The 27347-nt window shown below is 40.6% G+C and overlaps 1 protein-coding gene across 7 annotated transcripts in view; it reads left to right on the top strand.

Moving 5' to 3' along the window:
* LOC125009248 (voltage-dependent R-type calcium channel subunit alpha-1E) overlaps positions 1–27347 on the top strand; it is a 97668-nt gene that overhangs the window by 46845 nt on the left and 23476 nt on the right. For 4 of the 7 annotated variants that reach the window (XM_047587002.1, XM_047587000.1, XM_047586997.1 and 1 more), the window contains exons 6-18: positions 17643–17746; positions 17918–18076; positions 19070–19260; positions 20902–21005; positions 21802–21917; positions 22183–22236; positions 24367–24462; positions 24654–24863; positions 25025–25137; positions 25352–25464; positions 25976–26107; positions 26701–26770; positions 26904–27021. In XM_047587002.1, the coding sequence (XP_047442958.1) occupies positions 17643–17746; positions 17918–18076; positions 19070–19260; positions 20902–21005; positions 21802–21917; positions 22183–22236; positions 24367–24462; positions 24654–24863; positions 25025–25137; positions 25352–25464; positions 25976–26107; positions 26701–26770; positions 26904–27021 (1580 nt within the window). Of the gene's footprint in view, positions 1–17642; positions 17747–17917; positions 18077–19069; positions 19261–20901; positions 21006–21801; positions 21918–22182; positions 22237–23158; positions 23201–24366; positions 24463–24653; positions 24864–25024; positions 25138–25351; positions 25465–25975; positions 26108–26700; positions 26771–26903; positions 27022–27347 lie in introns of all 7 variants that reach the window. The other 3 variants (XM_047586996.1, XM_047586995.1, XM_047586999.1) reach the window with 1 other exon arrangement.

The raw sequence follows: 27347 nt of genomic DNA on the forward strand, positions 1-27347 counted from the left end.
CCCCACAGAAGTTACTGCGTGACCAAAATTAGAAGCTTAATTAAAACAGTGACACAGACACATGTTAATGGCTTTTTGTAATCTCACCTGCCTGAATATGAAGAGAACGGAAGAGACTGAAAATGCAGAGGCTCTCCCAGGCGTGACAGATGCTTTAATCAGACTTCACCTTTCTGTGAGCTCAGCTTAACACTGATGTGTTGCTTTGTTCTGATACAGTTGTCAGTGTTTGCTGAAGCTGAAGACATTGAAAATTGGATACAATTTCTTTAAAACCGCCTTTCAATGACTAATTATTATGTTATGAATTGTTTGCAGTTTTCCCTGCCTGGACCATTATTTAAAAGTAAGATAAGGCAAAGTTAAATACATCAGGCGTAAAGAAAACAATATAATATAAGAGTTTATTCCACTCACGTGTGGTGGCCTTGAGGGGGACATGTTCATTTTGAATGAAATGTCTGTCCAGGTTTCATTTTATTAATATTCAGCGTGATGAAGTGAGCTTCAGATGGATCTCTCTCCAAATTATCATTCTGACCAAAGCAAAGATAAATTAATGAAAATGTTCTCTCTCTGTCTCGCCCTTTTTCTTTCGCACGTAACCCATTCAGCCTTCACATGCACATAGACATATTCACTCACCTACAGGCCATCACTTGAGGTTTTGCAGGGTTATTAGAAAGTGAATGAAGATGATGAGCTCTGCAGATAATATTAGATGAGTCACCAGTGCTGTCTATCAGTCAGTAATTAAGAGGCCTCTGCAGACAAGAAGAGACTGTGTTACAAGTGCTCTGCATGCACAGACCCACCCATACCCAAATACTTAACAATCTTCACATTCATAAATGTATGTACGGGAGCCCTCTATTTTAATTTGGGCCATGAAGCTCTTGAAATTGTGTGAAATCAAATTCATTGTTTTTTTAAATTACAAGTCTTGTACTGTACACCGATCAGGCTTAACCACTGACAGGAGAAGTAATTAACCGACCAACTTGTTATGATTCAGTGTTCTACTGGGTAACTTTTGGATCTGGCATTCATTTGGATGTTACTTAGATATGTACCACTCACCCAGACCAGACGCCCACACTCCATAGCAATGACACTCCTTCATGGCAGCAGGATGGCCTCCAAATTCACTAGGTTTAAGTACCCTCAACCCAGAGAACCCAAAGGCCCCCACTAACAACATTCTGTTGCCTGACACTACAAGATGGCCCATGTCCATTCCCTGATGCACTAGAGTGCATTTACTAAGCCTGGACCTTTGGAGCCCACCAAACAGAGCAGACTGGGCTCTTCAAGAGGCAGAAGGACAGACTGTTTTTTTTACAAGAAACAAACCAATTCTAATCCACTAGCCATTTCATTAAAGCATATTAAATTTCCATCCATATGGCTCTCCAAATTGACAATATGGTTTCAGTAAAACAACTAACCCCCAATATGGCAACAATATTAAAAAAACAAACAAAAAAACAAACAAAAAAAAACAAATGGAGGCCAATTCATTACATTTCATGTTATGCCTTTTTGGTTGGATTTTTTTTTGGAGGAGTAGACAGACAGAAACTTAGGTTGACAATAGAATAAAGAAGGATGTAAACATACTGTAAACTGTAGCATAGAGTTGTAAAACAGAATGGCGGTATTGGGTAGATTGTGCAAACCCATCCAGAATATCCAGACATTAAGGGACTGCACACCTGGCAAGAGGCAGAAGGACAGACTGTTTTTTTTACAAGAAACAAACCAATTCTAATCCACTAGCCATTTCATTAAAGCATATTAAATTTCCATCCATATGGCTCTCCAAATTGACAATATGGTTTCAGTAAAACAACTAACCCCCAATATGGCAACAATATTAAAAAAACAAACAAAAAACAAACAAAAAAAAACAAATGGAGGCCAATTCATTACATTTCATGTTATGCCTTTTTGGTTGGATTTTTTTTTGGAGGAGTAGACAGACAGAAACTTAGGTTGACAATAGAATAAAGAAGGATGTAAACATACTGTAAACTGTAGCATAGAGTTGTAAAACAGAATGGCGGTATTGGGTAGATTGTGCAAACCCATCCAGAATATCCAGACATTAAGGGACTGCACACCTGGCTCATGTTTCTGGTTACATACTCAGCTGAAATTTGTCCCCTTTTGCTCAGTATGTACATAGACATACGATTACACTAACCCAGTTTATTGTTTGTACCTGTAACAATCTACTCGAATTAAAACAACTCTGTGGCAAGTTCTGTCTGGGAAGCCTTTAATGCCTTACAATTTCAGCCACCAAGGTGTGAACCTCAGTTTAACAGTTGTCGAGGAAATTTTGCCTGTGGAGGCATAACACATGGCTGTTAGCTCAGACTACAAAGCATGTGAACTTTCCTCAGTGAATCCCCCTGACTCACTCAACGTTACGTGTCAACATGTGTAATTATGGAAGCATTTGCTAGCAGTGTCAACGCTGGAGGCCGTGATTACCTCAGCAAGCTGCCTTGGTGTTTCAAGATGGCCTGTATTACACAGAGAGTGAGTGGGAGGGAGGTATGAAAAACCAGATGGCTCTTGTTGTTTCCTTAAAGGCTGTTATCGTGTAGTTCAGGACTGTTGTGATTGAAATTGAATAGAGAGATTATGGGTTTTCTCAGGCCATCACACGTTCACCAGCCAGTGGCACCTTCTAAAAAGGCAAGCTGTGACGCAGGTTCAGAGAGCAGAGCAGGTGACAACCAGGAAGCTTTAAGAGGAAAAAGAGAAGGTAGAGAATGAAGTGGAAGAACGTGAAGACAGAACAGAAAAATAGAGCTGGAGGAAATAAGAACGATGCCTCTATGCGTAATCGTACGTACTAATTGGCACCTTGGCAGTCTCATTCGCTGGCAAGCCCTCAATTAGACTGGCAACATTTGGCAGAGGGCAACACCCTCCGAGGGTTTGTGTCACCACTATGTTGCCAGGCGCACAGTCGGGGATGTGAGGAATGGAGTTAGCTCTGAGGGAGCTTATGAGAGTAAGTATGAAGAGACAGGGCAGATGAATGCTTCAGTGTGTTCTCCACAACACACATGTATAGGATCAAGGAAGGTCATTACTGCTCAAATTGTTGGTGAAGACGATTCAGCCTCTTTACTCTAGAAAACACCACTCATTCTTCTGCAGAGAACACACAGGGAGAGGAGACTGTTTCTTTCAGAAAATCAACTAAGGTGATAATCTGAGGAAAACAGCGAGTCCAGAGAAAGATGCTCATGAGATGGATGCAGCCATTACATTAACATGAAATTAACATGACACTTGCCTGTGCTGATGTCAACCAAGTAAATCTAAAAACATCATCGTTTTCAGGCTCTTGCTCGATGTGTTCTCAATGAGATGCTCTGCAATAGCAAAATTAAATGGAAATGGAATTGTGTATGGTCCATAATATGTAAAAGAAAAAAGGTGTTGGTATTGTAAAACCCTAATGTCTTTAAGTCTTGTTTAAGCATTGCATTAGCTAATGAATGCATGGAGTGACTAAAAATAACGGGAAGGTTAAGAGAAAAATGTATTGCTCTTCAAACAGCAACATACCATCTTTTCATCTGTCATGAGCAGATCTAAAAGTTATATCCAAACTTTAAAGTTATATAAAATATCCAAATTCTGCCACATTTCCTGCCATTTGTCTGAGACAAGGGTGGTGTGGTTGTCTCAGTTCTTTTAGGCCTCCAGTGTTGATTAGCTGACAGAGACCGTATGCCCTCTTGCTGTGTGATCAGTTGCATGCTGCAGCCATCAATCTATATTCTTCCACTGATGTCAAAACTGGACAATGGCTACTCTATTACCACTGCTGGGCAGGAAGGAGCGCTAACATGAGTGCTTCAAATCAATCTCACGAGGGCTTCACATTGATCCCAACACCCTCAATATCAGCCAGCAGGGAACACGACAGGATGTGGTTTCCTCTGTTTATATTTATGTTTTCACCCTTAAATCCTTGTAATTTCTTTATATTTCCTCCTTTGCTCTTATTCTCTTTAGTCTTGCCTCCCCTTCAGTACTGTCAGTCTTGCCACAGCCGAGCTGCAGCATTTCTGTGATATTATTATCTCTGAGTAGTTGTCAGGGTGTCAACATACTGTCACTGTACCTGACTCACAGTGTGTCAGGTGCAGTGTGTGTCTTCCTGTCATTCATGCAAATGAATCAAATGCACCACTACTTGCATGTCTTTTAGCCAACAGCACCTTATGTCTGCTTGGCCTTCATGCGCCAGTTAGAACTGACTATATCAAACTGTCTCTCACACACACACACACACACATACATGGACACACAGACAGACGTGTCCTCTCCAGTCTTATTTTCCATCTGCTGTCTAATCGATTGATGAGTTCAGACACAGCAGGGGTGGATATGTCCCCCTGAGCTGTTACCGTGGTGACTGAGGACCCCGCCCCAGGTCAGGCTGTCACCGGTTCCTGTCCTGCTGCTTTCCTGGTCAATGTCTCCACAATTAGTCCCTACCAGGACAGATTTGTCAGTCTTTTCTGATGGTCTGGTGGTGGAGTGCGAATGTGCAATCGCAACAGTTTTCTTTCAAAATCAAAAAAAGGGAGAAAAAATTGAGACGTGTGTGTGTGTGATGAAGACACGAGGGTGGCTTGTCAGTGACATTTAATGACATCCTCAGTCTAGAAGTGCTGTTTCAACTGTGATCTTGTCAGTCAAATAATAATGATGATGCTAAGGAAGTGGACATTCTTAATAAGCTCACTTTCTATCCCTGTTTGTCCCCGTCCTGCCCCCGCTCCCCATCCTTATCTTTCTAACCATCATAAAGAAGAGTGGTGGGCTGTGAAATAAAGATCACTTCGAGGGTCTTTATGCTGTCTAGTCTGGTATTTGATCAGAGGAGATGAGGTACACTGAAACAAAAGTGGCCCTACTGTTCGCTAGAACTCAAGTCAAATCCAATTTACTAGTGAAAGCTATAGAAAGAGAATGAAGGTCAGGAACATTTCTCAATTATGAACTGGCAATTTGTCTTTCTAAATTCAATTTTAAGTAGACAACCGTTTTGTTAGAATTGAATTCATCCATGCAGTGTGTTAGTTTTCAGTGTCACATTTGTTCCTGAACTTTTTCTAGTGAAAGACGTGTTTAACAAATTACAAGGGGAGCGCAGAGTTCAGGATGAAATTATGTGCATGAGAGGCAGACAGAAATAGAGGCGCAGCAGGTGTCAGTGCACTCTCCTCACAGAGAAGCTGTGTTAGAGTAAAGGAAGACCATGTTCAGTCCACACTTTTTTTATTCATCTTACAACTTAGTTATATGAAGATGCTTATATTCTGTTGGCTTTTGTTTTGACAAACTGAGTGGTTTTTAATGTTCACGGTTTGTAAACAATGTGATGTATTTTGAGGGGCGGGGCTTAACTGGAAGCATAACATCTCAAACACTATAGCGTGTAAATGTCGGTTTTGGCAAGAATGGACGTGAGACGCATGTTTTGGAGAATACAGACTACTATTACACTCACTTTCCGAGACCGCGAGTGATATTTTAAAAAGTTGATTCTGACTGATGGGACTCACCTACACTCTCAGTCATTGGATGGACGATTTAACCAAGGAGGACCCAGAAGGGTCGAAGTCTGCCTTTATCAAGTGAAGCCTCTCCAACAAAGATATTACAAGAATAAGTAGACCTGCAAGTCTAACATGCAAGTAACATTGCGTTAGCTCGCGGTTAGCATTAGCATTAACATGTAACAAGCATTGGGGGGACATTTACACGGACCTAACTGAGAAACCCATGTCCACGAAAGAAAAATGAAAGGCATACATATCGTTACATGCTTCCAACAATGTCTTGAATGAACATGTGTAAGACTTGCAATAAAATAATTTGAACGATGGGTCCATGCGAACACAGACCGGCTGTCTTTACCAAATGAAGCCTTTCCAACAAAGATATTAAAAGAAGTAAGCAGAGCCACTGCGATGGGTAAACATTGCGTTAGCTCGCGGTTAGCATTACCATTAACATATAACAAGAATCCCCTAAATACGGATTAATTCACAGTTTAGTCTAACCCATAATATTTTTCCAGCCTGAAACTGATGATGCATTACATATTAATTAGTCTTACCTGATAAGAAGTGCGCGAAGTGTTGATTGTTCTCACTCAAATCCTTTCTTTTAATGACCAAAGCCAAAACAAAGTTGTCTATGCCTGGCAGTGACTGTTAAGTGATAAAACTTCAAGTTAGTATATTTGATTTTTCGATTTTAGTATCCAAAAATAGAGCAAGACGACATTTTCATGGTTGAAAGTCACAGTGTTCCCCTCAAGCTTCCCTCTGTTTTACCTCCATTGTGACGTCACAGTGACTGACTTTCATTCATGTAAAGTCTGTGTTTAGCAAAGAATAGAGAACACAGTTACACACACACTCGGGAAAGGCAAGGATGAACAATTCTTTCAATGCTGATAGAAACGCTGATAGAAAATGCTGATCAAAATCAATTATAATATTTGAAACAGAATGAGCCAAAAGAGCAAACTTGAAAACATCCAAATACTGGATATTTTTCACCAGGACAGTGGTGAAACCAGCAATGTTGTGTAGTTTAGAGACAGTGGCTTTGAGGAAAAGACAAGAGGATGAGGTGGAGGTAGCAGAGCTGAAGATGTTGAGGTTTTCTCTGGGTGTGACTAGGATGGATAGGATCAGGAATTACTAAATCAGAGAGACAGCTGAGATAAAGTTAGAGAAGACAGGTTGACATGGTTTGGACATGTTCAGAGGAGGGATAGTATATATGGGTGGAAGGTTGCTGAGGTTAGGAGGTCAAGAGGGAGACCAAAGATGAGGTTTATGGATGCAGTGAAGGAGGATATATAGATGGTAGGAAGAGATGGAAGCAGATGATTTGTTGTGTCAACCCCTGAAAGGAAAAACAGAAGACATCTTCTAAGAGGCATTGGCGTCTCAGGCAGAAAGAAACAGTTCACTGTTTTCCTGCTGTTTCTCTGTTACTGTTTTTTATTACAGAGTTCATGGGGGACTCTCAACCAATGATTGTTTGTAGTTTTATGATTTCTGTGTATGGTGTTGTGCTTAAAGGGAACCCAGCGTCTCCTCTGTTTACCTTGTTCAAGGACAAGTATGCTGGAGATTGGACACTTATATTATCTGGTTGAGTACAGGTAGGAAGGATGTTAAGTGCTGCAACGAGATATTCAAGAGACTGCAGGGGACTGAAACAGCCCCAGTGTTCATGGTCAGGGTGAGTGATAGAAAATGTAAGGATGAAAGGCTGCAATGGATTTTCATTAACAAAAAAAAAAAAAAAATAGCAGTAGAACAGGATTACATCATTTAGGAAAATAACAAATCTCACTTAGCCTTGAGATTTGAGGTTAGACCAGAGAGATTGCTGGAAAGAAAGTAATTAAAATGTTGCTTACAATAATCCAATAACATATTAAACAATAATTGAACAGAAGCTGCACAATGAGTAAGAACTCTGTTCTATCTACCTTGGAAGGAGAAGATGGCAATTACATCATTGATTCGTTTGAGTTGACTATGTCCCTACTCCACCATTCAACAACGAAATCAAGATATCTGCCTCCAGCAAAGCCTTTGTTGTGTTTCCTCTGCTGGAATGCTGTTGGGTTTTGACAGCATTGCATGGCATCTTTTTTTGCACATACAAACATCGTAGCTGTCCAAATAGAAGTGGGGCAGTACTGTATATATGACCGAGTCAAGATAAACCCCTTTTCTCATCAACTTGCTGAGTTGTTGGCATCACATATGCATAAATATATACTTATCACCATACTTTTTAGCAATTCTTGTAACTTTTTGTGAATGACATGCATATATTTGAAATGATCTTTTCATAGTCATGCAAACACTAGCAACAGTGTTGCTCAAACACCAGAACCAAAAGTACAACACAGCTAGTTTGTGCTGTCCATGTTGTTTCCCCTACTGTTGATGCACAGAGCAGCCATCTTGGTTTTTCAGGCATGGTGAGGCTCTTCCAATCGTTCAAGCTGGAAATCCAAGTTAAATTAGTATTCCAGTCAGAATTTCCCCATTCCCATTCTCAGCTCAGATGGAGTGCACAATTTCACTTTTGATAAAAATGAATGCATTTTCTTAATGCAGGAATGCATTATGTTGGAGCTATGTTTACACTGTAAGTGAAAATTTTATCCTGACAACTCAAAACCCCAAAATACTAATTTGAATTTTTTATTTTGTGCTTATAACTGTTTAGACTCAGTCTTTAATAGATTTTAATGATCCACAAGGGAAATTGCTTGGTCACAGCTGCTTAGTTGCATATAAAAAAACACTCTTAAGAACCGCAAGTAAAAAGAAAGATAAAATAAAATGAGATCAAATAAAATAAAAATATAAAAAAATATAGTAATATCTAGCAAAATAAAATAAAAATAAGCAAAAAATGTACTGGATTAGCATATCAACAAGTACAAGAAATAGAGAGTGTAACTATCTGTTTTATCATTGTTTCTTGTCCTGTATATGCCAATGACTCATACCTACGCTGCACTGAATTAACATCCCTCATTCATTGCCTTTCTGTCTCACCTCACTTTCTCACTGCTAACAGATGGCTAATAAATCATTTACTCTTATCAATTATTCATTCTGGCCAAAGAGCAAACATTTAGCTAACTGACACATAAACCAATATGCAGGCTGATACGCTGTTGATATGTGCTATATAAAGCCAGGCCAACATCTCAGGCTGTTGATTTAATGAGCAACAACATTTGATCTTGTGTAACAACTTGAATATCTTGCGAGTGAATGTATGGGATTCAGTGTGTTTGTGTGGAGAGGGAGTGAAAAGGACAGATAGGGGGGAGTTAGAAAATTGAGAGAGCACACTGTGGGAGGCAGAGAGGCTTATATCAACTAAACCAACCAGAGAAGCACTGTAGGAGTTTCTCCACACTATTCCTTATTCTGTCAAGACAATCCGCTGAAAACACACTCACACACACCACCCACTATATTGTGGGCCACCGGAACTGCTGTTTTAATTGATTGTCATGCAGATGTTTTCCTAAATTGGGACTTTGTCATTTATTTTATTCTACAGTTAATGTTACACTTTTTATTCCCTGCACAGACTGTGCTATATTGAAAGTGAGTGCGTAGCATAAGTAGCAAGATCCATTTTTATTTTCACAGGAAATCTGTAATTAGAAAGGATCTTGATTCTCACTTGGGAGGATATATATGGCTGTGGCAGCTGGGTGTTACATTTACTACACAGCAACAATGATACATAATCTATTATTTAAGCCACCACGGATCTATTTTTAATAATTGAATGAGTCACTTGAGCTATTCTGCCAAAATATGTGTTATTCTTTCTGCTGTTATTGTCCCTGTTATAAAACATAAACAACATAAAGCATTTAGAAATTATGGAACATCTGCAGAATTTGAATATGGTGTGTTTCTGATTGAACTGAACCAAGTCAATGCTGGAAATTAGTAAGAACCCCCTTTCTAACTGTGTTCTGGGTGAGAGAGAGGGGGAAGTGAGTGACTTATGATTAAAAAAAAATGAATATGCAGCTTGTAGCATTAGAAAATAGCACAAGCAGCAGTGACGAAACATGCCAACAAATCACTGTGAAAAAAACAACACAACAATGGCTCAATCATCTGTTGCTATAAATCTCAAAACTATATGTCCTTTAGTGTCATTCGTAGTGTAATCAGTACTGACAGAAACATTGTCCTGTTTGTCCAGCTAAGCTTTAACCTTCTCAAGCGGTGTATGCCTGCTGAGTGCTGCTGGATTCTCTCCTCCTGGTGCAATATTCAGCAAACCACGCCACGTATTGTTCACATTGAAATATTAATGAATGTATACTATGTACTAAGAGATCATGAGAGATTGCACACAGGTGGACTTAACTATCAGGTCCATTACATAAAGATCTGATTTAAAAAGCATTTCAATTACAGGTTGTATAGTAGCAAAATGCCAGGTAAAATGCGATGTGAAGACAAACAAGTTATCAAGTAAAGAAAGAGAAATATAGTCAATTTTGTCTTTTTTATGAACTTCTTTAGTAAGGTCAATATAATTATATTATATTGGTTAAGTGGGAAAAACCGAAGTACTCGGGGTAAACCCCCCCAAACCATACACTAGTATACACCATACACCTACGTGTGTCTCAAGCCTGTGTGAATCATGTGCAGAGTCGTCCCTACAGACTCATGCTGATACATCTTGTTTGCGGTGGAAAGACTAGGCAGATGTGTTGGAGGAAGGTTTGTTTTGTTTTTTTCTGTCCTGTCCTTGTAGCCATATGTGTTTGGTGCAGAGGTGTCCACTGTTGGTTTTGCTGACATAACTTTGGCTCTGTGCATATCATATACCTTCTTATCCCACTCCTGCTCATACCACTTATTTGTGTTGTCAAAGACTGGTACATGTACCGGAGGAAGTTTTGTTTCTTCCTTTTGTTTGTGGTCCTTGTAGACATATTTGTTTGGTACAGAGGTGTCCACTACTGGGTTTGCTGACAGAACATTGGCTCTGTGCATATCATATACCTTTCCATCCCAGTCTTGGTGATACCACCTGTTTGTCTTGTGGATTCTCTGTACATATGCTGAAGGAACCTTAGTTTCATTCTTTTGCTTGTCATCCACTGTTGGTGTTGCTAAAATAATCTTGTTTTTGGGTATCTCATATAAAGGAAGGTTGGTTTCCTGATTTTTCCTTCTATTCAAGAAACCCTTTGTCTTTGACATCACTCTGTCGTTTGCTGTGTTGCCTGAACTCATTTTAGATATTTTGTTAAGTTTTGTTTTTGGAAAAACTTAATCTGAGATGATCAAACTCTGAGAGATGTAATATGCTAACTGTTACTGTTAAGATAATTACTGCGTGTTATAGATCGCTGTTCTGTTAAACTGAACTTGTCACTGAACTAAATGAAATCGATTGATAGACCAGTACAGTATAATATGCAACGCAGCTGTTGATGACACAATTTTCCTTTGATCTTTTCCGGAATCATGTGGTTTGACTCCGCCTCCTTGGTTACTGTTGCTATGCCTGTGCCCTTGAGCTCAATGAACATTCTAATGCTGGCATCTCCTGAATCGTGCTATCTCACCAACTCAAATTCAGCATTGTGTTATTGGCTGAAAAGCCGTGGACACCAGTTTGAGTGGTGGCAATGCTGCTGGACAGAAAATGAGGGTGACAGCCTGACACCAGAAAAGGAAAGAAAAGGAGTTGGCATGGTGTACCACAGCCTTAAGTTATGAGAACATTGCTGCTAAGCACCTTTTGGCATCTAGAACCCACAAGGGCTTAGCATAGCATAACAGAGGAGACACAAAGATGCAATGAAATGATGAGGCCTTTGGAAATAACATTTTCTAAATTATGAATAAGTTGATCGTTCAAAGAAAACATAAATAAATAGATAATAAATACAATATTCCAGTAAAGTTGAGATATGGGACTGGGACATTCTGTAATGCCGGAGTATTGTTGTTGTGTCAGGATAATTTACAAACTATTACTTTTGAAACTGTGAATGCTAAACGTGATTAGTAGTTTGAGCTAGCATGCCAATGACAGTAGTAGCTTTATGTTACTTGTGCTGTAAGCTCAAGAGTATGTTTGTTTATTTGCCAGAGGACGCGACCAGCAGACACTTGCTGAACCTTCTTCGGACTTGTAAGCGGCGGGTATTGGCAGTGAGTCGAATGGATCCCCATTCAAACCATATTTGAATATTCATTTTCATATTGGACTGGTGCAGTGCTGGAGCGGAATCGGACCGAACATACATAATAATGTGGCAGCGTCCATACAAATCAGTATATGTTTATCTGCTGCTGTACGTGTCATGTGAATAATATGAATTTTTACAGGGGTAACATTAGGTAACACTTAAAACCCCAGTGTCCTTTATTGACAAACTATAGGAAAGTTTGACAGAGAAACCAGTCAAGTCAAGTCCTGTAATAGATCAAGTCAAGTCCAAGTCAAGTCACATCATTGCTATCTTAGCTTCAGAATCTCGTCTTAATAAAGAGAAAATATAAGATATTAGTAACTGTCAAATAATTTTATCAGCAAATTTATACAACCTGTTTAATTACTGATATATTCACTAAAATACCTGAAATCAAACAACACAAAACTTTTTTATAAAATTTTAAAACTATTTATTATTATCTGTAGAACAAAAAACAAATCCTTCCATTGTTGGTTGAATATGCTTCCAGAGAATGAGCCTGAAGGAACTGAGAAATAGGAGACTGTGTAGAATCAGTGCAGACGGGACCAAAAAAAGGCTTAAATGTGTTTTTGTCTATTATCTATTTTTTTTACCTCTTAACTTACTCCTTATTAAACCATTATTAATACATACCATACTATTAAATTAAGTCTTTTATATTTTGGACTCGGGTCCAAGTTGCAGTGACTCGAGTCCCTATTTCTGCTACATGGTATATTACTAAATGATATACCATGTAATATACCATGTAGCAGAAATGGAGACTCGAGTCACTGCAACATGAGTTCTACGAGGTTAAGCTCATAGAACTAATGACTTGACACGTTTCAGTCATAAATCATGAGAACACAGCCGCTGAGTAACTCCTGGCATCGAGAAGCCATTAAGGCTAACACATTATCAAGCTAACGACCAGGTAACTAAATATATGAAGTGTCCAAGCATAATGAAATTACGATGAGCCAATATTTTCCTCACATATTTTATTATACAAACATACCTATAATAAAATGATATATAATTTAAGAAAACTATGCAACTGAATTTCACGAATACATAAATATTACCACTCACCTCCTTCATTTCTGAAAATAACAGCAGACACCTCACAACTCGAATACAACTCATGAACTTGGTGGTTACAGCAGAGGAAGTTGTGCACACAAAATGCTTGAGATTAAAATGGTAACATTGACCTCAGCTCTGATAGACAACACTTGGCACATAGAAGACACTGAGCTGAACACTTTAACAAGTTAACAACAACATTTTAGCTCGCTACCCGCCTCCTTCATTTCTGGAAATTTCAGCAAGCATGTCATTGCTTGGAACCTTGGTACCTTATATAAAGTTTCCACTATGAGGTTATGAATGCCCCAAGAGTGGCTTGTTCATACAGGCTTGGTAAATACGAGTCTTTTTGAAGCAAGCAAGAAGTCAACAGTGTAGATGTAAATGACAACATTACCAACTACAGAGGGGCAACAGAGGGCAGGCTAAAAATATCTACTGTGCGTATTTGCTCACTCAGGTGCATTCAAGTAACCTGCTGATTACAAATTTTTCCAAGAGCTACGCTCTGAATAATGTGAGAGCACCACCATGCACTAATGAAATGATAACAGAGTACCTGCGCTTGCTGGTGCAACAAAACTAATGAGAGTATGAGCGAAATGTCTGTCAAGGCCAACAGGTACACACCCACACAGTCCTAACAAGAGGCCTCAGCAGTTAACGGAAGTGAATGGACTATAGCTGCTTTTAAATGGGTTCAAATGGGTTCAGAGAATCTTCACATGAGAACCCGCTCTTGTAGTACTCACAACCTTGTAATTGGACATGTTTTATAAGGTCCCAAGTTTCCTGACCTTTTTCAAAACTCATGGAAATTTAATATGACTTAACATGTTTAGATGTATAGAGATTTCTTAGTCTTTATCGTCCCCATGGGGGAATTCTTTTCCACAGCCCGTCCTTTTGTTAAGGGCAGCAGGTATCAGACTTTTTCTGAAGTGAGCCTTTCTGCGCCTCTGTGCTCTGTATCTTCGCCTTGAGAGGAATGGGGTGAAGTGGGTGTTTAGTGGGTGTGTGGTGTCCTGTTCTGATTGTTCTTGTTGTTATGCCTTTTTCTTGTTCCTTGTTTCTAACTGTTAGCCTCGGTGGCTTCTAGACGCATACAGTTACCTGCCAGTGCCACAACTTACCGTTGTTATTAGCACTTCAGCACATTTTATGTATTGAACTTCCCACATTCTTTGGCCTCTTGCACTTTATTTAATATGCAATCTCATGCTCTCCATTCTGGGTGGCACAGTGGCTCTGTGGTTAGCACTGATGCCAGATGCCAGCCAGAGTCCAGCTCAGGTCTTTTCCTGGAGATTACATGTTCTCTCTGTGTCTGCGTGGGTTTTCTCCAGGTTGACTCTGAATTGACCCTAGTAGAAGATGAGATGAGATGTTCTCCTACTGCTGTATTACTCCTGTGTTTTCCTCAGCTACAATCAGTTGTTTTCAACCTTAAATTAAAGCAGTGTATATTTACCTCCACCTTTCTCCCTGACCAGTGTTAAAATTTTTCACAGCGTTAAATGACTTAAAGGTATATGCTGCTAAAAGATCAGTGACCTGCTGCATGAGAATAAAAAGGAAAAAAACAGTAAAATTACCTTTATTTTGCCCAACTGCACTTTTGTTTCCTTTCCAAATGGTAATCTTGTGACTCCCCAGCTAAGAACCAGAGGTGTAAATAACACCTGCTGTGGTTTTCATATCATTATAATAGTCAGGTGTGCTCACATATATTAGTCACCAGCTTGACAGTGACATGGAGCATAAGTCACAACGTTATCAGTATCACGGCATTACGGCTGTCATGACAGATTTGTCACACAGCGGGAAGCTGTCGGTTCCAAGGGGTATGTCACTGTTACTCACTTATCATGGCTGACAACTCTGACCAGGGCATGAGCTCAGTCCACTACAGCGTGTGCCTCAAAAAAATGCCTGCAGAAACGTTCGGGGTGAACCACAATGTTTTTCTGCTTGACAGCTCTCGGTGACTAAAATGGACTTTATTAACTTGTAGCGGCACCAGGAACCTGTCAGCTGTTTGTTGTAAAAGTGACCATAAAATGACCACCAGCGGTTTAATCAATATAACACTCAAAACCCTTTACGGGCCCCCAACTCTGTCACGCACATTTATTTTTACCTTCTAGTCTAAAATAAAGAAACTAGGAGAAATGTTGGCCCTGCAGGATTCATGCTTAGTTTTATTGTATGTAAGAAAACACCTGAAGAACAGTCTATTGTTATATTATCATCGGCAACACTTGTTCTTTGTGTTGTGTCTTTTAGTGTAGGATAATGCTAAATGGTTCCGTCTGAATCACAAAACAGACCTGATACGAGTATTAGTACAGATTAATGAATGTCCCTGCAACATGGTGAAGGAAATCTAGAGGGAGGAAATCAATTGTATGCCAAATTGCTTATTTGTGCCAAATCAGCCATGTGTTGTGCTTCCCCTGGCTGATTGAATTCTGCCAACTTCTGTGGCCAACCTTCACCTTCCCTGTCTCCTTCATGTAGGGACTGCCAATGTCCAGACGGCTGTAGTGTGTATTGTACAGTAGGTGTGACAGTAGTGACTGCACAGACTGCGACTGTAGTTTTATCAACAATATATCATCCATTTTTGATTTTGCATTTGAAGTAAAGGATTTCACCTTTTGCTTTATTTCTAATGCTGCTTCGTATATTATTTGATTAATGTAGTTTTGACTACTGTCAGTGTAAACTAATTTTCCCCCCTTCACGGACTATATAAAGCCCTTTACACCATGAGGTCAATAACAAGGATTAAATCAGTGCAAAGGGGAAAGCAAAAGAACATTAAATCATTTTTGTGTGTGTGATCAAAAATATAGACCTTGCAGCAGACGAGACGCCTGTTTACTATTCAATGAATTCATCGTCCTCTTCAGTGTTGGGGTTATCTCTTTGGGGCATCTAATTTCAGGATGGTGTGCAAAGGTGCAACTGTCTCAGAATCACAAACTAGAAGCCAAGTATTATCAATTTAGCTCTAACTTATGTGCAAGTACTGCAAATACTGAATGATTTCAGGCACAGTTTATGTCCACATAGAAGATGTGTTTTCTTACTATGCACTTGAATACAACAATTATTATTGGAAAACAAAAGGACCCAGTGAATCCACTGCAGAATACAGCACTGAAGGGGGAATCCATTTTTAGACCCCTCGTCCCTTAGTCTCCATAACAACTAAAGAGCAGCCAGGACTGACGGATGGTCTGGAGAAAGATGGAGTGATCAAGGAAGTGGGGGATGAAATGACAGAGATTTCAGGAGGAAGCTGAAGGAGTAAACGTTAGGAAGGCGAGAAGACAAAAAAAAGAAGCAGTAAAGAGCTGGTGATGGGAACTGGGGAGAAGAGGAAGAGGGGGGAATCTAAAAGGGAGTAGTTAGAGGTGTGAAACTCATGGAGATATTTCTATATTTGTGTGGGTGGTGGTGGGCTATTTTAATCTTTCTCTCGTCTCCTCTTTCTTTTTTTCCTTTCTTCTCATAATTAAATCAGATGACGCTCTTTGTCTCCTAACACTACAGACAGGACTAATTCTCACCACTCTGTCACAGGAATGTAATTGGGTCTGTGTTCCTGTGTTATAATCAAGTGGGCAATCACTGTGGAGCAAATTACTGAACGCAGACGTACTTAACCTCAACATAAAAAATGTGATACCGTCATTTGATTCACTCACCTTTAAATTATCCTAAAAATCTGCCCTCACCTGTGCCTTTCCTTCACGATCGAAGTGAATGCAAAGATTGGAATTATTTAGCAATTACTCACAGTGAGAGTCCCCTCACTCAAAGTGCTATACAAAGTTTTGTTGTTAAATCTTGTGAACCTCCGACTTCAAAGTTTTGGACTGATATGCTCTCTTTACTTTGGCCAGCAAACATCCTCAACTCATACTCAACATGGTGCTATTTTTCTTTTGTTTTTACCTCAGCCCTCTAGCTCTCCGCTCAGGTGAAAGGGGAATAAATGCGTGCTCTGGTTGGTGTAAAATGGGAAAAACAGAGAAAGACGTAGAGAATATAACCGAGAAGGGGGCTGGTGAACAGGAATAGGAGCAGCATTATGAGGACATAGGGAAAAGGGTAGCAGCAGGGCAGACTAATGAGGAAGCAGAGGGCGAGTTCACCAAACACTGCTTTCCTTTCTCATCATTCTGAGAGACGAAGGCCATGGAGCTGCCTTTAGAGAGCAGGAGGAGACGAAACAAGACAGAGTGAAAATGGAACTTTGGAAGGGCTTTGTGTCGCTGGTAAAGAGCCCATGTGTTTGCAGCATGTGTGCGTTTGCTGGTGCGCTTCGTGCCTCTGCAGCGTAAGGGTGTCCTGCCTTCCTCTGATGGAGCTGCTTTCTTTGTTCTCCTCCTAAATAGCAGTTGTCGCTGCCTTACTCCCACACACAGGGAAACAGCCGAAACCAGCCCAAAAAACACCCTTGTTGTTTCCTCTGTGTTCCCTGCCTGCTAGAGACCCTAACGTCATCACATTTGATATCTAAGCAATGCAGCCGTCCTCCAACACTGTGTGCGGTGGCCTTTGCGTGTCTATGTGTGTGTGAGTCTCCTTTCTGACACAGCTCCATGAGGCTTATAAAGCATGAAATTGTGGCGTTCACGCAAGACGCTGACAATCTTGTTCTGTCTCTTTGTCTCCTGTTTGTGTGGGTTCACATGTGCTCGTACTTGTTCAGGATCCTGGCTGCAGCTGGGGCACACATGAACATCTCCGTGGACCTGAGGACTCTGAGGGCTGTGCGAGTGCTCCGGCCGCTCAAACTGGTCTCAGGCATCCCCAGTTAGTATTGCAAATACTACCTCAGTGTAGTTTTCTCTTTCATTTACATGTTTGCACACACAGGTAGTGTCTCATAAAGAGGGCTAATGCTTGTGTTTAAGCAAACCACAACATTTCTGCTGTTTGAAAGTGTGTTTTCGCATTAACTGAGCTGGTGTTCTCTGCTGCCAGGTCTGCAGATAGTCCTGAAGTCTATAATGAAGGCCATGGTTCCTCTGCTTCAGATTGGTCTGCTGCTGTTTTTTGCCATCCTCATGTTCGCCATCATCGGCTTGGAGTTTTACAGCGGCAAACTGCACTACACCTGTAAACCGCAGCCAGGAATACTGGGTAAACTTATTCACTACAACTACAGCAGTATTCAGCTAGTATTATTTTGAATAAGTTATTTGAGTTGCATAAATATGAACTGATAAAATAATATTTTTTTTGGAGCTATTTTTGACATAGAGAACACAAAGGCAGATAGTCAGGGCTGAGCTCCTTCTGTTGCTGTTTATTGTGTTTTTTTATGTGTGTGCGTGTGTGCCGTTGATGTTTACGCAGCCCTTTAGGTAGTAGCTCTATTGTCGTAATCACAAATGCATGCACACACGCGTAGACCCATGCGGCATGCACCTGGAGACTTGATCAAACCAAGCCGACTGCGTTATCCTGTGTAATTAAAACCAACAATGTGGTGCATTACAATGGCTCATTGTGCATTCATAGCTGTCATTAACCTCTGAGCTGCCCCCCGTAGCTGCATGGACAGTTAGATAACACTGTTAGACACACTGGAGGAAGCATCTTCTGTCTCTGGACGATCACATTACTGCTCAGACATCAGACATAGTTGCTCACTGGATACATAGATTTAAATTTCACTCACGGGCCACTTCATTAGGTACACAAGTGTAAAGAAATGTCTGTTTGATTTTGGTAGTACTACTGAACCGTATTGTTAATATTATTTTGGCAGCCCCATTATAGTCAGTGGGCATGGCTAAATACCAAAAACACTTTAGCCAATCAAGTTTAACAGCACCACCAAACACATCTTCTAAAATGATCATACATCATACTGTTTCAACATAACTGACCATTATAACGCTTATGGAGCAGGATGTACTGCAAAACTGTTCTTTTTGAATGCACTAATGTACCTTATAAAGAGTGAGGCCGGTGATTATACACATATGTATGTTTGTGTGTATATATATATATATATATATATATATATATATATATACATATATATTGTGTAAAAATAAAACTTAACTGCTCTATTCTGTGTCTTTTCTCGGAAACTTTATCTCATTATTTCTGCACCTCGCTGTCCAGAAAACGAGACGGTGGACTCGTCTGAGTATGAGTTTCCATGTGGCGTTCGTCAGTGTCCAACCAAGTACACTTGCAATGACACCTGGATCGGCCCTAACGACGGCATCACCCAGTTTGACAACATCCTGTTCGCTGTCCTCACTGTCTTCCAGTGCATCACCATGGAGGGATGGACCACTGTTCTCTACAATGTAAGGCGGCTCGTACAGATGTGTGTCGCTTGTGACAGTTTTTGCTGCAAATTATTGAGGCGCAGCAGTGTTTTGTTACAATCTAGACTCCATTAACCCTAATGAACAGCAGCTTTGGCTCCACCATGTTAATGGTTTCTGAGTGGATGTGAGCAGCCCCCTGCATCCCCGTGTCTCTCAGGCAGCCTGCCTGTGGATGTGCGATGTGTGGATGGATGGTGCTGTGTTGCGGTTTTGGTGTTTTGAGAGATTTGCAGAGTTGCTGGAACATGTCTTAATACAATACTACAACATCCTCAGTATCTTTCAGTAACTGCATCTAGAATAACAATCATAATCGAGATCAATGATTATAATTTTCTGTTATGTGTGAACTATAGCTTAGTGACACTGAGAGGAAATGTTTTAGAATTTCCCCAAAGTTATACAGAAGAGCACTTGATATCACGGCGCATCTCACAGAGATGGGTTCAAATAATGAGTGTTGTAACAAGTAATAATGTCCTCTGCTGTAGAGTTACAGGCAGGGATGAGATGCTGCACCACAGTGTCATGAGCATCTGTGTCAGAGTGAAAGAAGGCAGGCAGTATGTAGGCTGAAAGTCAGGCAGTGGCACCATTTGCTAATTTGATTTGCCACTTCCGTACGAGCAAAATGAAAAAAAAAAAAAAAAAAAAAACAGGATGCAATCCATTAACAACTCCAAATCACTGAGTTCCTTTCTAGTGATCTCTACCAGTTTCCAGATAACAAAAAAGTCTTCTGTTACAGATTTTTTTGATGTGATGGATTTGTTGCTATCTAAAGACTTGTATCACTGGAGTTAGTTTTAATCTGGAGAAAAAATACGATATGCTGTAGGTCATAATTGCACATTTATCTTTCTAAGTTGTTTGTATCTTTTAGCTCAGATATCTTGGTTAAGCCACTCTCACACACACAAAAGCGTTTGCCGGTGTGTAATTTGCGGTCAGATGCCTGCTTAGCTCTTTATTGAGATGGATGAAGGCAGATGATTTGCCAGAGTGATTGTATTATGTTGTAAAGTGACGCTGAATGAGCTTTACCGAGGAGCGTGAAGGGACCAAGGAAAGAAAAGAATGACAGGGCTGCTACTGTGCTACTGAAAATGATGGCCTGAATTTGATTAATAATCTTAAGTATTGTTGGTTCAATTCAATTTTATTTATGTAGCGTCAATAACAATACAAATTGTCTTAAGACACTTTGCAAAATCCAGTCTGAAACCCATCCTGAAACCTCCAGAGCAAGAATGAAGGCAACGATGGCAAGGAAAGACTCCCGTTTAACAGGAAGAAACCTCAAGCGGAAATACAGAAGTAAAGGCACAGAAGTGAATGAGGACATATATAAACACTCATTGTTTAACTTTCTCAGGTCCTGATGCTATGAAGTTACTGTGAACAGTTCCTGTCTCCTCCACACTCTCTGTGAGCATCGATCAATACTCATGATGTTGGTGTTCTTCTCCCTGCCTGCACTCAGACTTCATCCTTCATCAGCCGCCCAAACACCTACACCTGTGTCTTTCTGACTCTTATCCCAGTGGCAGCATGAGTCAAAAGCGCTCCAGCCTGTCTTAAATTCGCCAACTTTAAAACTTTTTTTGGATGTTTCAGACCGACGATGCCTTGGGCCCCAGCTGGAACTGGCTCTACTTCATCCCCCTAATCATTATAGGCTCATTTTTTGTCTTGAACCTGGTGCTGGGTGTCCTCTCTGGGTAGGTCCAAGTTCATTTAAAACCTATCAAGATTCCAGCTTCTTTTAAAAGATCATCAACTGTAGATTTTAACATTTGTGGGTTGACAATCAGAAAGGCATGATATACTACAAACTTGTGTGAAAACACGTAAACTGTGACCCAGCTCAGAAGGTGTTTACCTGCTTACATGTCTACATTTCATAACTAGGTATTGCATAATCAATCAGTGTAATGTAAATGTATGTAAATGTTATGAAGCAGTCATTAGTTATGGTTTAATGCACAGTTTGATGTAAATAAATGATACAATAAATTGTATCTTAATTGCTACAATGTTTACGAACTGGCAGAGTGGGAATACCAAGATGATTCATCCCACAATATATATTTCTTTTTGTCTTATTGTGAAATGAGCTACATCAACAATATGTTCAAAAATTAGTACGTTTGCAGCCTGGTTTAGTTCATTTAGCTGTTTATGTTAATGTTAATTCTGCCATATGAAGACTACAGTCATGGACTGTAGTCTTCAGGTTTTCTAGGAACTCCAACTTTATGGGCCACATCATTTCCTGATCATCAGTGTGCTGTATATTGCTTTTTCGTTGGTTAGTAGAGTTGCTGGCAAACAAATTTCCATCACGTCAGACATTGCAGTTTTACTACATACTGTTTACAAATTAATTCGTTTTTTATAAAAAATCAGTAGCTCTTCAGCAGTTATCTCCGGGAGGAATTTCCTCCCAGTGACTCTAAATCCCCGTTCACCAAGAAGAGTAAATAAAGTATTCTGTGGTTTGGTTCATCTCTGCAGAGAATTTGCCAAAGAGAGAGAGCGAGTGGAAAACCGCAGGGCCTTCATGAAGCTGAGACGCCAGCAGCAGATTGAGAGAGAGCTCAACGGCTATCGGGCCTGGATCGACAGAGCAGGTGGCTTTAGCATCTAGTCACAGATCAGCTTCTAGTCACAGATCCGCTTTTTCTCAATGGAAAAAGAAAAATCGACGTTTCACTTTAAGCTTTGTGGCTATTCCTGTCAGTTGTGGAATGAGGGACTATCTGACGCAGTCTGTCAACTGTTTGTTTTGCGGGAACTAATCAATAAATATACTCACAAAAGATGCCAGCATATCTGTGTATCTCCCTCTTAGCTGTTGTCTGTTGCTCAGTTCTGAACAGACTCTTTGCTCTACAGAGGAGGTGATGCTTGCAGAGGAGAATAAGAATCCAGGACCTTCTGCCCTCGATGGTAAGTCAGCAGAGCTTTTATTTGCTTGGTTTCTCTGTGTTTGTTTTCTTTAACATTTCTGCAAATGCTATCTCAATGCTTTAACCTTGCAAATATACTTCATAAATGCAATCCAGACAATTACTGTACTGTCTCTACTATACTCTGTGATATACATGCAGATATAGAGGATATAAATATCCTACAGATGAACTAAACCTTGGTATGGGAATGTCAGTGGTTCGGTCCAAACTTAAACATTTCAACAACTAATGGACAGATTAACATTAAACTTTAAGCTTTCATCCTGACACTCCATGGATGTAACTGTGAGGTTGGCACGTGTCTCTATAAGTGACCAACTATTGATTCATTTACTATGAAATTGTGTACAAACATTCATCCCTCAGGTCAGAAATGCGACTTCTTCATTACTTCAGTTCATAAATGACATTCCCATCCCAAGTTTTACTGTGCTGAGTTAGTATTTAGTCTCATATATGATCAAACATGTTCTCATTAGCAGCTAAATTCAAGTTATTTAATGTCACCATCTAGACATCAAGAGTTGAAATGTGGAAGCCCAGTATTAAATCATGTTGTCATGTATCATCGGGCCCTGCAGTGGTTGTCAGGCTGTGTCCTTCTAAAAGTTGCTCTACTATTGTGATTGTGAGCATGTTATCAAGCTAATTTCAGCGTAAAGCTCGATGCCTCGTGGAGCCGCCGGCATGGCTGCAGACTCTTAGTTGTGCTGTGGTGCACTCGCACAGATCACTCACGCCATAACGTACCTCTCAACGATTCTCAGTGCCACAAAAAGAGCAATGCTGAATAGTGCCCAACAGATAGCTAAGTGCTGCAGTGACCCTCTCAACTCTACTGTGACCTTTCCTCCTCGCTGAACCAGCAGGGCTTTTATTAAATGTTGATTGATTGGCAGCTCTCAGGAGGCTCCCAGAGTGGAGTACAGGTGGTGCCTATGGTGAGAACCGTCCTCTCTTCTGCACTTTGCCACACCAACTTCACAACCCATTTTGCCACAAACACACGCACACTGCCACTAAAAAGCACACACACAAACATTTTAACATAGACATAGGAAAGCAAATCCTTGCACAAGTGTGTTGCTTGATCAAATACGCTCTGCCATTGTAAAATTAGATTGTGTGACTGAAATCTGTAGTAGAAACACAGCAGCTCTAGCTGTTGTGATGGAAAATAAATGCAGAAGCCCTGATAGCTTTGATTAAAAAGAAAGGTGGCGCACTGCAGTTGCCTTAGCAACCGCTGGTCTGAAAAGGCTCCAGTAAGGATGTGCATGAGTGTGTGTATCTGTTGACAGGACTCAGTCTTCCTGCCTTTAGCAAACACTGCGGTGTGAGAGATAGCAGCAATATTTTTGTGTATGTGTGTGCGTGTTTGATCAGCGGCTTATTAAAAAGTCCCCAAGCAAATATTGACCACAAGTAGATTCAGAAATCGCAAGGTAGCAGGAAGGTGTGAGTGGGGGTGGGGCAGGATGAAAGGTAATCATAAACACATCGTCAGTGAAAAGGTCAGTGCACGCTCATCAGGCTCACTTCGGCATGTAAGCACTGCACGGTGTGTCTCCCATACTGTGGCCACAAATGAGAGAAATGCATGGACTGTCAAGTCGCCTCGGAGCCCGGAGCATGGTTTGTCATGGCGGAGCTCATAAAATAGTATCTGAAGGTTTGCACTGGATGTTTTTGGATCATTACACTAACATTAAATGATCATTTTTGTCTGATTTCGCTGCAGCTTAGCTTTTCCTTTCAGCTAAAACTTCACAGACATTAGCTTGTTGTCATTTGCTTCATCATCTTTCCACTGAGATTCCACACTTGCACATGGCCTTGGTCTAACTTTAGATGTGTGTAAAATGTGAGGGTGGATGGGTACAAGGCAGACGGGGGACTTGTTGACAACTAACAAGAAATGTACATATTGAGGAATTCATCCTAATCCTTGCAAAATATTGAGTGTTTTTTTTGGTCGTCTTTGCCCTTAGTCAGCCTTGGGTCCTTGCCCTCACACTTTCTTCCCACTAATTTCACAGCGTAGTGGTTAAGCAGGTTGAACAGAGTGTTCCTGGGTCTTTTTTTGTTAAACCTGCTCTGTCTGCAGTGTTAAAGCGAGCCACCACCATTAAGAGGAGAGGCATGGATGTGGTGCATCATGGGCAACAAGGGGAGGAACAATACGGTGACATCTCCTCTGTGGGTGAGTGGGAGTCTGGACAGAATTAAGTGTGAAGCATACAGCAGCAGGGCACACTGAGCTCTGCTGCAGTTTTGGGAATGCACATTGATTACTGTTGAAAACATCACACTGTGAGCACAGTTCAAGACTCTTGAGTGGGAACATGATGCACAAGTATCCAATTTCTCCCTGCTGCTCCCTATTCCCTCAAGGTGTCCCCATGGCCAGAGCAAGCATCAGGAGCGCTAAGCGAGGTCCAGCAGCATATTTTCGCCGCAAGGAGCGTCTCCTGCGCATCTCCATCCGCCGCGTGGTGAAGACTCACACCTTCTACTGGACGGTGCTCGGCCTTGTGGCTCTGAACACCCTGTGTGTAGCCATTGTTCACCACAACCAGCCCCTCTGGCTGTCCAACTTCCTCTGTGAGTCATACCTCATTTCAGCAGCTTGAAATATGACACTAGAGGAGGTTTCTCTATACATTTATCATCACTACAGTTGTTTTTTTTTCTATTTTTTCAAGGGACGTTTTGTCATTACAGTGTCACGGTCCGTGTACGTTTTAAAAGTACTTGTTTTCCAGACTATGCAGAGTTTCTGTTCCTCGCTCTGTTCCTGACTGAGATGTTCCTGAAGATGTATAGCTTGGGGCCGCGCCTCTACTTCCACTCCTCATTCAACTGCTTTGACTGCAGCGTTAGTATTCCCTCTCTTCTTATTTGTTTCTCCCCGAATTCAGACGCTCGTGCTTTTAATCTAGGTGTCATCGTTCCTTTTCTTTCGTGTCTGCATCTGTGTCATCTTTTCCTCTCGCTCTCCATTGTCCTTCCCTGTCATAGACGCTTTTATTCATTTTTCCATGTGTGCTTTTAATGAAGACATTCTTTGCAAACACTGTACATCTCCCTAGGTTATCGTTGGCAGCATCTTTGAAGTGCTGTGGGGTTTCTTCAGGCCTGGTACTTCCTTTGGCATCAGTGTGTTGCGTGCACTGCGTCTGCTGAGGATCTTCAAGATCACAAAGTTAGTGCTGCAGCCTTCTGTTGAGTTGTCATGTCATTTACGATGAATATTTTACTGTTAAGGTAGCAGTAGTATCAATAATATACAGTTTTCTATATTTGGTGTGAGGTGATTCTTGTTATGTGTCTGTTATCTGTTTGTTTTTGACTAAGCACACAACCCAAATGGTGAAAGGAACCTCAAAAAAGATACAAAAGATAATCTGAATAATGTTCATATTTGTACTCTTCAAACTAAACCAAACGTAGCTCAAGTTAAATCAATCAAGTCATTAGATTTTGCAAAACTCCCTGTGGAGTTTTTACACGTCTTTTTTTACCCACATATTCAGTCACATTCTCAAACGTCAGCTACCGACACACTTTAATGTGTGAAATTACTGCTTCGGCTCTTTTCTCAGGTTATAAATGCAGAGTATCTTCACCTTCAACTGTCCCTAAAAGTCTCACATTATTTGGCTCTTTATTCCTCTTTCCTCCGTTAACTGATACTGTATTTGATCACTATCAAGGTACTGGGCGTCTCTGAGGAACCTGGTCGTCTCTCTGATGAACTCCATGAAGTCCATCATCTCCCTCATCTTCCTTCTCTTCCTCTTCATTGTTGTCTTCGCTCTCCTTGGCATGCAGCTCTTCGGTGGCAGGTAACATGCAGTCCCTAAGCAGTCCTGTGCGTCAAACCTTATGAGGTCATAAAACATTGGATAACTAGCCAGGCAGAGAGACAAATCTAATAGAAAATGTCCTGCAGACAATTTTCCACTCGCAGTTGACTCTGGTGACAGAAAATGCATGTTCACAAACATTAAAACAACAATATAGATGGCATGGTTCAGCAGATTCCTGTTTATTGAATACACATAGTTTAGATGAGAATAAATGGTCCTGTGGACCAGTTGTTTCCTAATATACTAAGATACTGTGTGAGCTTAGAGGAGATTTAAGACTCTGCCTTTGTCACACACACACACAGCTGTTGTTGCTTGGTTTCCCTCTGAGTCAAAGGCTGTTTCTCGCAAGCTGTCGCTTCAGTAAAAACTGGCAGAGCTAGACAAGCATGGCCTTGGGATGAACTGGTCAATAGAATAGAAACGCACAGGGCACGCAGAAAAACAGAAAAACTCCAGGTTGACCTGGGCAGCCGTAGGCAGACATGTTTGGCTCTGCATGAAATAATAAAAGCGAATTAGACCCATGTCTACCATGTGTGTTAAATATTTTAATTTTTTTTGCACAGGTTTATCTTTGAAGACTACACTCCAACAAACTTTGACACCTTTCCAGCAGCTATCATGACTGTTTTTCAGGTATGAAAATAAAATAAACTTGATATTATATGCGGGAAAATTATTGTCATAATCACTCCATTCTGGGAAATGTGAAATTCACAGCAAAGTTCATCCATGCTGATGAATGTTGTGGACATATATATTTTCACAGATTCTGACTGGAGAGGACTGGAATGAGGTGATGTACAATGGTATACGTTCTCAAGGAGGAGTGAAGTCTGGCATGTGGTCCTCTATCTACTTTATAGTTCTCACTCTGTTTGGAAACTGTATCCTTCATTAGTTTGTAAATTACATTTACTATAATGACCTTCATAGCTATATTTGCAGTCATCTTGTACCGCTCCTTGCCATTTTCCCCAAACAGTTTCTGTATATCTAAGAGTATAACAAGTATAGTATAGTAACAGAGCAGAATTCTTCACACTGAAATAATGTCTTTGTGGGAAAGAAAAAGAAATTCTTCACACACAAAAGAATCTTGATTTGAGAGCAGTCCACAAGTGCTTACGGATAAAAAGTTTGCAAAAACCTGCCTGTGTCGCAATATGTGCCTCCCATTGCAATTGCATATCTTGACACCTGCTCAGTGTAT

The sequence above is a fragment of the Mugil cephalus genome, chromosome 6 (genome assembly GCF_022458985.1).
Source record: "Mugil cephalus isolate CIBA_MC_2020 chromosome 6, CIBA_Mcephalus_1.1, whole genome shotgun sequence".
NCBI classification, from domain to species: domain Eukaryota; kingdom Metazoa; phylum Chordata; class Actinopteri; order Mugiliformes; family Mugilidae; genus Mugil; species Mugil cephalus.